The 14,977-nt window shown below is 33.1% G+C and overlaps 1 protein-coding gene and 1 non-coding gene across 2 annotated transcripts; both read right to left on the minus strand.

The window, feature by feature from the left end:
* Window positions 1-3,420: 3,420 nt before the first annotated feature.
* LOC108205200 (linamarin synthase 2) lies at window positions 3,421-6,982 on the minus strand. The gene is made up of 2 exons (XM_017375040.2): window positions 6,337-6,982; window positions 3,421-4,694 (listed from the first exon to the last, which is right to left on the minus strand). Exons 1-2 carry the CDS (start codon window positions 6,830-6,832, stop codon window positions 3,757-3,759), a joined length of 1,434 nt encoding a protein of 477 aa, XP_017230529.1. The 5' UTR covers window positions 6,833-6,982; the 3' UTR covers window positions 3,421-3,756.
* A 3,645-nt stretch (window positions 6,983-10,627) lies between these two features.
* On the minus strand, window positions 10,628-11,672 carry LOC108196624 (uncharacterized). Its single transcript, XR_010289495.1, has 2 exons — window positions 11,421-11,672; window positions 10,628-11,294 (listed from the first exon to the last, which is right to left on the minus strand). It is a non-coding gene; the product is annotated as an uncharacterized LOC108196624 (transcript).
* Between the last annotated feature and the right edge of the window lie 3,305 nt (window positions 11,673-14,977).

Below are 14,977 nucleotides of genomic sequence, written 5' to 3' on the forward strand. Positions count from 1 at the left end.
TTCGTATTTTGCTGGGATAGAGTCTTGGTTTCATGTTCGATTTCTGCAGCTTGTATTACTCCATCCTCTTGTTGGAGGATGGTTTTATCAATAAAAGTTCAGTTCCGCTTTTAAAAAAAAACCGTAAATTTTATTAGTGAAAGTTATCAATATCCAAATCACATTTTGCATAAACAATGTCTAAACAAAAAATATAAATCATATAATTACAACAACGTGCCAATTAAATATAATATCCAGAGAGATATCTAAATCACGATCTTTAAAAAAAATCTCAATCACATCATTGTAAGATATAATAAAATATGATATCTCAACAAAAATTAAATAAGATCATCATAATTACTTCGTTGTATGAGAGTTTTATTTTTCGAATGCCTATATAACGCCAATCGCATATTCACATTTTCATACCAACCCAAAACTCAATAATTTCCCATATTTCTCTTCTTTTACTCAAATTCTTCATGTAGCCTCAATTCCATTCATAAAATAGATTTTTGTGATTGCCCCAAGTCTATAAAGAACATCAGATGTTCTTTTTAAACATGGGGCAATTACTGAAATATGTGTTATGGATGGAATTGAAGCAACATAAAGGGGTAAAATGGCTCGATCATAACTAAACTGAACTTCAACTTGCAAGTGGATAACTAAACTCAAAACCTTGCATTTGACTCACTGAACTAGTTTTTACTTGCAATCAAATAATTAAACTAACTAAAATCTGCACATACATCAGATGATGTTAATTTTTAACGGAAGATCGTTAACTTTTTACAAGCCAACTGCCACGTAGATTCATCTGACCCAAATTCATCTGACCTGCTCGATTATTTCATAACACACCCCAATTCAGTTAACCCACTACCCTTAGTTTAGTCGATCCAAAGTACCCCCAACTTAATCATACACGGCTTATACACACGCGAGGGAGAATAACAATCATGAAAGATGAAAGAGAACGGCGAGCGTAGTATTTAAAGTGGATCAGTGAAAAAAGTACATATGGTGATGAAACTGGACAAATTTTGGGTTCCCCCAGAGGCTGCAGTGACACTTGCTCTCGTTTATGTTGTCCCATGTAGTTTTTTTTTCATTATCACATTCTTTTGCCTTTAAATATGATTGCAGGATTTAATAATGATTCAAAAGAAGAAGGTAGTATATGCAGATCTGGTTCCGTGGCATTACAATTGTCCGAAAATAAACTAATAATGTTAGGTTTGGATCAGATCCAACTATTCTACACTTTAGAAAGTAAACTCAGTGCCATGTCATACTATTTGCTGTTAGTCACGTTAGTTAATTTAACGGAAGTTATCTGATTGCAAGTAAAAGCTGGTTTAGTGAGTTAAATGCAAGGTTTTTGAGTTTAGTTATCCACTTGCAAGTTGAAGTCCAGTTTAGTTATGATCAAGCCATTTTACCCCAACATAAAGAATTTGAGGAGAAAAAGAATATATGAATTACACATATCCATATATACTGTTACAGAAGTATACACCTAAAGATAAAGATGGTGAAAAAAGTGGAGATGGATTGTAACTTATCAAAACCCCTAAATGTGAAGAGATCGGAGAAATGACTTTTCTGAAGACAAGTAGATGAAAATAGCAGTATCATTAGCATGTTATCAATATTTTTTCTTAATATGTAGTTAATTATAAAATTATATTAATCAAATTTTGTTTTAGTTTTGTGTAGAATATTCATCTACCTTTTATACATCATATGAAACACTTGTTACTTAGTTTGAAGTCTTTACAATCTCGATTATTCATTGATACATTTTGCTAACTAATTTAAGTATTCAATATCTCAATTATTCATTTGACTCGGTAAATATATAAATTTTAACTTACATATTCAGTTTGTATCCAACTATGATTGTAAAAATGATCTTGTATATAGTGAGACATATACTTCTAATAAATCATCAGAAGAGATAATATAGGACTTTTACTAAGAAAAAAGTATGAAAAAATAGTTGAATTTTATGTGTGTGACTTTATGAAAATAGTTGTTCATAATTATATTAAAATCGATGAATATCACTATTAAGATTGTTTACATATATATAATATTTCTTGATGTATTTAATATTGTATTAAGAAATTTTGATTTCTATATGTAGCTTTGCTGAATTTGTAATCTGTTAAAAAGCAATATCTTATGAGGTATTCGAAACTAGCAAATATAGAAAACTCTTATTAATTTGTTATTCAACAACTCTGTCTCGGGGGTGTTTGTATTCAAGAAGCAGAAAAAGAAGCAGCGCGCTTCTGACTTCTGTTTTTCTTGACCCGTTTGTGTAAATAAGTAGAAGCACTTTTATGAAACTGAAAATGTTAATTTCTCTCTCAGAGCTTCTGGTTCTTTTCCAAACACGTTATTAACTTATTTACTTCTTACTTCTAATACAATTCTTTACTTTAAGCACAAAATCACTTTTTTTAAATTTGTCCAAACGGCCCCTTAGTTAGTCCCACTATTGAATTTAACACTTAAAATTTGATTTTATTATTAAAAATAATTTTGATTAAATCATAGTCACCGTCTTTACATTAATTTTATCATATGTAATTGAACATCATATTTCTTAATATGACAACTGATTGAGTGCATATTAGTTTTAAGTTATTTATTTTTACAGTAGCTTTATTTGGGAATATTGTTATGAATTAGATAATGTTATTTTTAATAAGTCATAAGATTTGAGAACACTAAAGATTTTGCTAGCACTTTTGGACGGACACGTGGTGGGTTGTTGGGTCCGGTATGCTTTACATTATGGGCATGAGATGTTATATTTTGTCCGCAAGAATCGCATCAACCTTTACACAATCTTTCTGCTTCTATCGTCTCCCCAATTTCGTACAACTTTTTATGCAAGTCAACAGTCCTTAGCACAGCAGTCAGCATTAACTTCAACAGCTCATGTACCTCATTACACAAACGGCTCACCTCAGCTCCACATCACAATAAACTTGTCAGGCAACAAATATTACATGAGATGAAAACACTTTCCAAAATAATATAATACACATCTAAAGATCCGACACTACTTTCAAGTGAGACTAATGTTGGGCCTCCAATCCAAGAAGACAAAAACCAACAAAGAGTCTAAAGGAGGAAAGATCCGGAACTAATAAGAGGTTATATATAGAAGACTTGTAGCTCAGAAGAAGAGGTGGGGAAATTAGAGATACAACTCTCCTTGTAAAATTAGAGATAAGATCTCAACAGGTAAATACTACAGACACTCCCCAGGCTAGGATACAACAAATTTATCACTTCAAACTTTAGACATATTCCAACATCTAGCTCAACTTCAAACTTTAGACATATTCCAATATCTAGCTCACATTTGACCCCTGCTAACATTCTGAGAATTTAAAGTAAAAGGATATACTCAGATTCTCCTCAAACATTCGTACACAGTTCCGATATATAGTCTTTACCAAGATTTACATTATTGAACTTCACTCGTTTATTGTAGTATACAAAAGGAGATAATACTTGATAACCAAATGATCAAAACTGAGTGTTAGTTAATCTGTTTGATTAGTTCAAGCAGGTAGAAACTAGTGAAATAGAGTAGTACAAAAGAAAGCAGATTCGTGAAAGAACCGTGGTCCATTCTCAAGCTTCAACAAAGCTACTGATTCAAAGCAGATTATCAGCATACATCCCATTCATCTGGTCTTGCTTTGTGATTTCCTGCAACTGTTATTGGAGCGTAAAAATATTCACTTATACTTTCTCTTTTAGGAGAACTTCTTTAATAACTCTGTCAATGTTGGTAAAAGATGAACCTCCAACACTCGTAGCTTCTGCAGCCATTTTCTGCCACTCGAGAGACTTTTTCTTCAATTTCTTTCCTTTTTCTCCTTCCATCATGTCCTTTACAAGTGTTTCAATTTCCTCACGCTTTACATCTTGATTAACCTCCACTCCAATTCCCCAACTGTCTGTGCAGCTATAGCGACAATTGGTTTGTTGTTCTGCAAAGAAAGGCCAGCAAATAATAGGCACTCCTTCACATATACTCTCTAAAGTAGAGTTCCACCCACCATGAGTGAGAAAAACGCCGATAGATGGATGAGAAAGTACAAGCTCTTGCGGGCACCAACTTGCTAACATAGCCCTGTCTTTTGTCTCCTCAAGAAATTCTTTTGATATTATTGCAGAATCACCCTCTATAAGATTAGATCTGATGATCCATAAAAATGGGTGTTTACTGTTTGCAAGTCCCCAAGCAAATTCTTTCAGATGTTGGTTAGTCATTTTGGTGACACTGCCATAATTGACATAGACTACAGAGTTCGGATTTCTTTTGTCTAGCCATTCTAGACATGTCTTGTCTTCTTTCCACAAGCTTGGCCTAAATGAATCTAGAGGGCTATTAGGGATGCCCTTGCTGAGAGTGTGCAGAGGGCCTAAAGTGTATATTCTAGGGAAATTGGAAGGAAATGCTTGAAGTACTTCATTCTCTAAAGCATCAAACGTGTTGACAATCATTGCAGAAGCTTTCAAGCAGCTTTGTACAGAATCTTTCATGAAATTGAATGAAACATCACTGGCATCCGTTTTTTGAATGAATGATGGTATATCCTTCAACCGGATGTTAGTCATGCCAGGTATCCAATCTATCTTAGTATCAAGAGTCCCATCAGTCAGAAAACTCTGGTCTGGGACAAAGAAGAGTATATAGCAAAGTTATAGGAAAGAGTATACACGTTCAATCCAGTATTGACTTGGTGCAAACTACAACAATCCACGCATATCAAAATTATTTATATGAAAATGTCAGAATAACCATGGAAAGTAGGTTAGCCATGTAACATGTAGTAAATGGATTGCAAAACATTCTAGATTATACTTATAATTCACTAGCAAGTCAGTCAACTACAACAAAAGCAAAGTTAAACCAGCAACCAGCATATTACTCACCACTCACTAGATAGGGGTTAGCACGGTATCAGTATTTCAGGCTAGTATTTCATTATAATCATAAAAAACGTATTAAGGCAAACATGGCTTTGTATGTACATGATGAAGGTATTGGAGTCGGAGGGATTATAAACTGCTAATTCATATAAAGCCACCAAGAAGATAACAACTGCGATCATTCAATCTAATGGAATGAACTTAACAAAAGAGAAACTATGAATATTTATCAAATAACACTACTAGACACCAGTTAAAAAGTCAATAAAATATAACAAGACAAATTGAAAAATACAAGCAGAATAGTATGAACTTCCAAATGGTTGCGTATCTTATTCAGAATAACTACTACAATATCATGTGATTTCCGATGTTAATTTTTTATGGAAAAGAACATATGCTGCCTCTGCTGAAAAAGTTTCTCCGTACAAAAATTTTAGAAGGGTTTACAACCACATTAGAGCATCTCCCAGAGACTCTCTAAACAAGCTCTTAAATCAAAATATAAGCAAAATCACAAAAAATGGAGCTCCAAGGTACTCCTAGTGATCTTAGAAGCCTCTTCTCTTTCCTCTATTTTAAAAGTTACTAGATGGCTCATAATCTTTTTCTATTAATAAAGTATTCACTTGCACAAGTTCTAATTTGAATCTTTGTCATAAACTAGTTTGAATTATGAACAAGATATAAATTAATAGCAAAATAAAGAGTATTGTTGGAGTTGACACTCTTAAAAGTGCACCAACTTGCTAGGAGTCACATTACTTATATTATATTTAGGAGCCAACTAAGAGACTCTTGGAGATGCTCTTAGGCATGCTCATCATTGATGAAAGTACATGTAATATGACATATCTCCCGAGGATGTTTGAACCAACACAATTAGCTGCAACCTGGTTCATAGACCAGTGACCACGGGAAGCAAGAAAGTATGCAACTTGATGAAAACAATAGGACCACGAATCATCTGTGTGCAGACACAAGACTAAATAATTATAAAGAAAAAGTATATAAAATATTTAGATGACTCTTGGTGCAGGATTGCTTGCTTATTCTCGAAGCCTTTGTCCAACATGACGCTTTGCCATTTTTTCCGCTCTCAACAAAGAAAAAAAATAGATTCATTATTAGGCGTAAAACACTAATATACTCCCTCCCCTAGCATGTCTACATTTCCTTGAGCTTGATTAGTACAACCAAAATCCAACCACGGCTTCCTCTCTAATGTCCATATATACAACAATTTACAATTTTCAATCATCTTCCTATTATCGTTTTTTCCCTAATTGGTATGAATTCTCTAACTTCAAATAGACACAATTAGAAGTAAAATTCACGCGAAAAACATTAAAATTAAAGCCAGAAACATAAAATAAAATCTACCTTTAAACGGAAAAATGGCACGCTTAACAAACTCCGGAAACTGTAAATACGCCATCAATCCACAAGCAGACGCCGTCCACAGCGAAACAACCGGAATCCCAAACTCCCTCCCCGCCTCCACCGCGAAGCTCATACAAGCGTCCGCCACGATCCCAGTCACCGGCGGCACCTCAGGATCACTCTCCAGCTTATCCAGCACCTCCTTGAACGGCTCCAAACAAGTCTTGGGAATGGAGCCGAACAATCCGACGGGCGAGTGGGACTGATCGGGCTCGATGCGCGGCAGCCCGTCGGGGACGGTTAGGAAGTTGAAAGTGGCGGAGAGGTTGAGAAAGGCGTCGCCGAGGGCGAAGATGAGGCGGCGCTGGTTGTGTTCGGTGCTGATGAAGGTGACGTGGAAGGCGCGAGAGTGGAGGAGCTTGGCGAGCTGCATCATGGGGATGATGTGGCCTTGGGCGGGGAAGGGGACGCATACTATGTGGGGTTTGGACTCCATTGCTGTTTGAGGTTTGGGATGTAAGAAAGGGTTAGTTTAAGAATGAGTGAGGATTATTATGTTGGTATGTTTGGTTGTTTAGAGAAATAAAAAGGATGGCAGGCTTGACTAAGAGAGCTCATTATTAGTGGAACACCCACTTTGACTTGTCAAACCTATCGGCATATCATATGCATACTCTTCGTAACTCATTTGAGTTCAGTGTATCAATTGGTTCGGATTTAGTAAGATCCACCCATATATTATATTTTGATTTCGATTTGGATAAAAATGAACATTCAGATTCATTTTTATTTTTGAGTTTTTCCAAATTTCGGTTCGAGTTCGGGTTTAATTCATGTTATATAATAATAATTAACTAAAAATAAAACAAATTTATATTATTGTAATAATATCATAAGTAAACAAGATTAAAGAATATAAAAATAATAGTTAAACGCATCTTTACTGATGTTGATTACGATTATTGGTAAAATTGAACCTATAAGATATTATGTATAAAATTTGTTGAACATGTAACACATTGTGTTTCGATGGTATTAGCTATGATATAAATATATATATATATATATTAGATTATTATAAATTAAATATATCATTTCAACGTGATAATAAATTATGTATAATCTTGCTACAGATTTTTCACAATCTTGAGTTTCGACAAATATACTCATCCGTAGCACTTTGGCTATAAAGATAGATAATGGAGGAATATGGTTGAAATGTGATATTTTCAAAAAATTGTCTATATTTTTTATTTTTTGGTATGCCAACTCAGTTTTTAATTAAGAATTTTTGATGATTGGAGTACGCAAATATACACGGTACAAATATATTATTAAACAGATAATATATTTTCATGTTAAAATATATATTTCGTAAAATAATACATAAAATGTATTTTTAAAATATATTGTAGTTACACTTTATTATAATATTTACATTAAATATACATGAAAATTGCACGTAAGGTACACAATACGTTTCGAAATGAATATATATTTGAGATTAAAGCACACGAATTCCAAACAGATAGTATATGAATTTCATCTTAAATATTTGAAACACAAAATTACACGACACAACACGAAATAAAAATATATTTGAGATTGAAGCGCACGAGTTTCAAACCGATAATATATGAATTTCATCTTTAAATATTTGAAACACAAAATTACGCGACACAAAAATACGCCAAATGATGAAATTGAGAGGTCTAATGCGGTAGGGAGCAGTTGGATTTCTGCACAGTACCTTCAATCCTTTTTTTAAGCACCCATCGGCCCACCAACATACAAGAACAATCGGTTTCAAAAGCAGAAGTTAGGTGATTCTGGCCCAAATGTTTCCTTCTCTTCAGATTTTACTTTTTAGTATCATGTATTTATTACTCATTAGTTGAGAAGCTGCACGGCGGCCTATAAAAATCATATTAATGATTCAATATTTATATTTGTAAAAATAAAAACAAACAGATAATGCATGAATAATTTTTTCCTATACAAAATGAATCATATGAAAATTAACAATAACAAACATGTCCGATGAACAAAACAAATATTATAAAAGAATAACCAACAAACATACATCACTAATAGTTAATTTATTGATATCATCCATCAATATCATGTCAAAACTATATTTTTTTCCCGTGTTTGGATATGTCGACTTCCACATAGCGGTCCATAACTACTTTTGCTTGCAACACCTTTTATTTCTTAATACTGTATAAACAGCTTTCACTTATCGTTGCAGAAGAACGGCACCACCGAGTTAGAAATCGAGTAAGAGAACTATCACCAGAGAGAGGTAGGGTTGTGATATTGAGGGAGAGGAGGTTGTGTTTAGATGATCCAAAACCCTACAATCGTATTTATAGGTGCAGAGAGATTTGTGTGCTACTCTTTCCCATAATCAAATAATCTGAAACAAAATCATAATAAAACTTTTGAAGCTATTTTATTCCATAAATAATCTGATACAAAATCAGAGAGACTTGTGTGATACTCTTTCCCATAATTAAATAATCTGAAACAAAATCATATTAAAACTTTCAAGCTATTATATTCCATAAATAATCTGATAGAAAATCATATTCTGAAACTTGCTTCTAATATACTCGAAACTAAAAAAGGTAGTTCTAATTTTTGGTATTTTTCATCCAAAAATTTCAGAAAATTAGAAAAATAGAACGGAACGATGTGAGAGGCGCTACCTACACGCCCCTCGCTTCTCCTTTATATAAGTATATTGATGATTGCAATGTCTTTGTGAATGTTATGAGAAGTGTAAACTGAGTTACCGAGCGCCTGTTTTGGCTGCACACAAGTCGCAAGTCGGACTTCTTTTCATTAAGAAATCGGATTCTATATTTAATGACCTCAAAACATGCAGATATATTTTCAAATAAATCCAGGGAAAAATAGGAACTAAAAACGTTTAATTATTTTATTATAATTTTTACTTTTTAGATCTTCTTTCCTTGTAATACTTATCTAAATTATCAAACGTCCTGATTAAAATTATTTATAGTGATTATCTCAAAACTTAATAAAATTAGAGACCAAGATCGGGATTAATGGAAATGAAAATAGTTCGAGATCCTAAACACTACTCTTTCAGTTCGTTTCACAATACATGCATGTCTATCTTAAAGAAAGATTTTGTCCAAAATCAATTCTCTCTCACATATTTCTTATTTATATTTTCAAGATTAACTTTATTCCACATATTATGTTCAATTAATAATTTATATCAAAATTCATTTTTCTTAAATTATGTGATATTCTGAAACTGGACATGTAATTTAAAATGAAAGTGAAAATTCTTGATGTTAGCAACAAGGTTTTCATAATTACCAATTAAATTGCTAAAGCAAAAGTAAGAAATAATGTCCATCTATACTGAGCACCATTTTGAGATATCCTTAAATTAACTTGCTTTCAGTGTACTGTTCGATATCCTTAAACAGTGTACCCGGTTTTAATCACAGCATAAGCATCGGTACCTATTGAACACCATCCTTTCATCTCAGATATTGTCGCAACTTTTCGATGATGTTTACGTGTTTAGTATATAAACGAATAGTTGCACTTAGGCCTAATCTCATAAATATCTGCAGTAACGTAGTCTAGTTTGCAAGCAAGAGGTTAAGCTATCGAGATAATTACTTGTTTATTTCACCGATTCTAGTTTCAAATATGATTACGAATATGTTTGGTTGAGTTTAATTTATAATTTGCGATTTAGCGTGACTCATGTGGATAAGATAAGATTTTTAATGTATATTTGGATAATTTCGATTTATTAATTATTTATAAGTTATTAAAAATATAATACTAAAAATAAAAATAAATATATATAAGTAATTTATATCTTATGAGTCATTTTTATCAAAAAAAAAATTAATTCACCAAAAAAAGTACATCAAACTAACTGGTCAGTTTCTACTTAATCGTATTTTAAACCAACTTCTAGTCGAAATGACTTAAAACATGAGCTTTAAGCCCAGCAAAGCTCTACATATTGAGCTGATTTTTTTTTCTTGGATTAGAAATATATTAAAATTATATCAGAAATTATATCAAATATAATAATGCCATTTTAATTATAATTCGATTAAATGACATATAAAAATCACCATTTTGCTACTGAGCCTACGGCCTGTGTTTGGTTGCGATAATGTTCAAAGAATGACTGGTATTGAGTAAAGGGAATAGAAAAAGAGAGAAAAAGGGATGAAACAAAATATAAAAAATGAATGTAATAACCTTGATAAGAATAAAGCAGTGTATATAAGGAGCTAAATAGAAAAATCCAAACCACCAGCTGAGCAATTTAAGCCATATATGCTTGTTGTACATTGTACTAGTGACTGCTGAGCAGCATGTTAAATTCTGTTCATCAACACTCTCAACTTCCCAACTCTTTCTTATCACATACAAACACTACATGCATGTCATCTACTTCCCCCTGTACAAATTTCAATGTACCCCATGCACTGTTTATATAAATATAAATGCTACTACACCACCACCACCATACACCTCAGTCCTTTAATATATGTATTGTCTATCTATTTTTATGTAACACTTCAATTCCTGGGACCCAACCATGCCCCACTTGATTTAACACTTTACATGTTTAGAAAATAAATACAAAGTGAATTTTACTCGGAGAGAGCCTGGTCTGGTTCGGCTCGTTTTAGTTTATATTTTTCGGTTTTCTGCTCAGTCCTAAATTAGGGGTTGTACAAGTGGTTATTGCATCTACATTTCCAACTAAGGGGCTTGTAATTTGAGTAGTTATTACCAGGTGATGAAGGATCAAAGCGAGTGGCGCGGAGAGGGCGCGGCGGTGCAGGCACTTGAACAGCCATGCAGGGATGGCACTGATTGCATTTGTTGTGACAGCTTGGAGGCGTTGAGCCGAGTCTGCTTTTCTCTGCGCTCACCAGGTTCTCCTGTAGTTGCACACAAACACATAGGCAACATCTTAGCAAAGTGAAACAAATAATTAATGAAGGCTATATATATCTAAATTCTAGTCGGGAAAAATTAAATGCGAGAGCAAGAAATTTAAAGCTGACCGGAGGAGAATCTGGGAACTGAATGGAAGAAGAAAGAGAGATGAAATTACAGAGGATAGAAGTAATAAATAGAAAAGCTAGAGGTTTTGTACTTGTGGTACTGATGGAGTGTTTGAATGAGGAGTGCATAATGATGGAATTAATGAGGAAGGTGTTGAAGAGTAAAGAGAGAAGAGGGGGTGAGTTAGTAGTAAAGAGGGAGCCAGAAATGTGGGAAATAAAGACAAGTGAAATTGTATGTGTTTGTTAAATGCTGAGTAGTGTGCTCTTTTTCGCTACTTGTAGCTTGTTTGGTTGTATGTAAAGTGAGTACCGATGCTCGTTTCGTCTCTACCATTGTAGATTTGTAGCGGTGTGGTGAATCCAAGGTTGAGGAGGAAATATATACAAGTGATTATGAAATATGGGTTAGTTAATTATGCACAATTGCGTATTTTGATGTGTTCGTTTATTGGGGATGCTATATTGTTGTTGCTGATGTCGGAAGAGACATTAGCTTAAATTTTTTAACTACACTTTCTTTTCAAAAATCGCGGATGTTATATTGTTAGTGTTCATCTTGTGATTAACTAACTTAAAAAATTTTAACTACACATTCTTTTCACAGATGAATCTGTTAACTTTCAAGACTTTCATTCGGTTTCTTTTCACTATTACCAACTCAACACGACATTAGACTATATAAATGGATATTTTTCTGAACGGTAAATCTATCACACACATATATATACAAATTAATGTGATTAACTAGAATGATGCGGATTTTGGGACTGAGGATGGACCCCGAGATATGGGCCTAGACGGGGGAGCTAAGTGGCGCTTAGTAGGCCAGTACGGAGCCTCATGAAATCATGATAGGGCCAAGTTTTGGCTCTTAATAGTGTCTGGAACCTGTTCAATGCCTGTGAGAAACCTTGACGAGACCCTAGTGGGCCCGGAATGGATTGAGTGGGGACGAGGGTGGTCCTTAGATAGGTGATGACATACAAGGGTGGGTGATGACATCCGTACAGGGTGGATGAGGTCATTTAGGTATAATTTCTCTTGATTTATATTTTAGGTTTTATTTTATTGATTTGTATTTGAGCAATTGCCTGTGTGTGTGGGGAGTTGTTAGTTGCCATGCCTTTGGATATTAGAAAAATGGTTAGAGCTCCCGTGTTAAATCTTTTCCAACTTTCAAAGTGTTGTAATAAAAATAAAAATTTATAAAAGGTTCATAGCCATACAAATTTTTGTTATAAATATAATGACCATTATCGAATTTGTTATATTGATTTCAAATAAATAGAATTTGAATAGAAATTTAAGAAGTATTATTTTATATGACATCACACATTAATGATATGACATTCACTCCTAATGACATCAATCATTTATAACTCATTCTCGATCATACTTAATCCATATCGGACAACTAAGTCTCATCATGACCCAAAATATGCCTCATATAAGTTCTAGACAAGTCAATTTCTCATTAATCCCCAGTTAGAAGCACACCTCTTATCATTAGATCATTTCTAGGCTCATTAGTCCCCAATTCTAGGACTCTACCCCTCATCTTTAGACCATATCTAGGCTCTCACCTAGGCCCATCTCAGGATTCATTTCCGACCTCCACATCTCTCCGTGTTAAATTCTAGTTTCTATTGAGGTGAAATCCATTTTGTTTATACTTAATTTTTTTACATATCCTACGAATGTTGCTTTATTGAAATAAATATATTTTATATAATTATTAATCATATATCTATTATATTTATATTTCCTTAATTATTTTGAGAATACTGCCAACTTGAACCACATGATTAATTCTTCTATTTTGTGCATCATCCTTTTTCATCCTAGCCCTTCATCAGTGTATGAACTCCAAATTTTAATTTTAGACTTGAAGGTTGACACATGTCCAATGCTATTTCTACATTGGACTTGTGTCAAATTATTCGTAGTCTTGATATTGTTAGTGTAATTTGTTTTCAAATCATTTCTAAAGACTCATTTCATATTTTCTTGTCGACTTCCATTTTATAATGTAAAATACTTGCTACAAACTATAGTTTGCGATGTTAAGAATACTTTTCGTAAACTTTACTTCATGATATGCCCAAAGACGACTTATCACTTTGATACCGGCTTTGCTGAGCTTCCTATAGATAAGTTCACAATAGAATAATTCATTAGTTTCATGCCATATTTGATTAAATTTATTTCAAATTTAAGACTTTATGGTAATTATAGAATACTTGTCCACAACTCCATTTTGTGATGGGATTGTTGAGTTTGTGATAAGACAAATAAACTTGTATGTAATAAATTTTGTGACTTCTTGACATCTCATTTAGAATATTTTTAACTATATATTATCTGTGTTCAAGTTTTAACATTTCAATCCCCGTTATTTTAAAATCATGGTTCCTATTTCCTAATGCCCAAGATCAACCTTCGAATTGCAATACGATATGAATTTCCCGTAAAACACATTTCGCTCGGATAAGTTTCATTATTTTGAATTTTTATTATAAATACTCAGAAGATAAAGAATACAGACATGACATCAAAGCTAGGAAAAAAAGAAGCAGCAGTTTCCGGTGATTTCAAGTTATCCGAGGACGTAATCAGTTTTCGTGTGAGTAGCGTGTACCCTGCACGATATCCTTTCCTTCAGTAAACCAAACACACTTTTCGATTCTTCCTTCTTAATACAACATGAACATACAACATATTACTACTATCGTGTGATGTACGCTCGTGTTATATATGAATATGAGGTTTCATGGAATATTGCGGGCATATTCTCGGGTCGGGGTTGAATTCGACTAACATTTTTGTTGATTAAATCTTAGACTTTGAGTTCAAGATTTGACTTAGTATAATATTTATATATTATTTAAAAACTCAAATTATTTATGTAGATAATTAAAAATGCTCGATTATATAGATTTAGTTTGAATTTACCCAATTGTATATGAAAAATATTATTGAATATTTATCTTATATAATTATATCTTTAATATGCATAAAAAATGATATACGGATTCCTAAATCTCACGAATCTAATTATATTTGAAAATTCAAAGTTCTCCCAATCATTATCGTATCAAATTTGAGAAAATTACTGATCAAATTAGTGGCGGAACCAGAGAGGGCTAGGGGTGCTAGAGCCCCCTAACCTCGAAGAAACAGTGTATATTTTTTTTTTCCAACCCCCGCTGAATTATTTATGTCAATATAATTTAGGGTACTTAGAGCGAGTTCAAGAGATGCCTTATAACATGTTCTAAGTCATAATTTAGGATATTTGATGAAAAATGTTGATCCAACAATGTACTAGTGATGTCTTATATCATTAGGACAACCTTTTGAAACTTTATTTACCTTGCTCTATCCTATATATCATAATATATTTTTATAAATATTCTCTTTCTCTCTCTGCTTTGGACTTGCTCTTAGTCTAAAGAGAGTCTGATTAACAAATACATTCAGACAGATATACTCATAAGTCGTACGCACACACTTGACATTATCGTAACTCACCTTCTCATTGCGATAAATTCATT

This window comes from Daucus carota, chromosome 1, assembly GCF_001625215.2.
Source record: "Daucus carota subsp. sativus chromosome 1, DH1 v3.0, whole genome shotgun sequence".
Lineage (NCBI taxonomy): Eukaryota > Viridiplantae > Streptophyta > Magnoliopsida > Apiales > Apiaceae > Daucus > Daucus carota.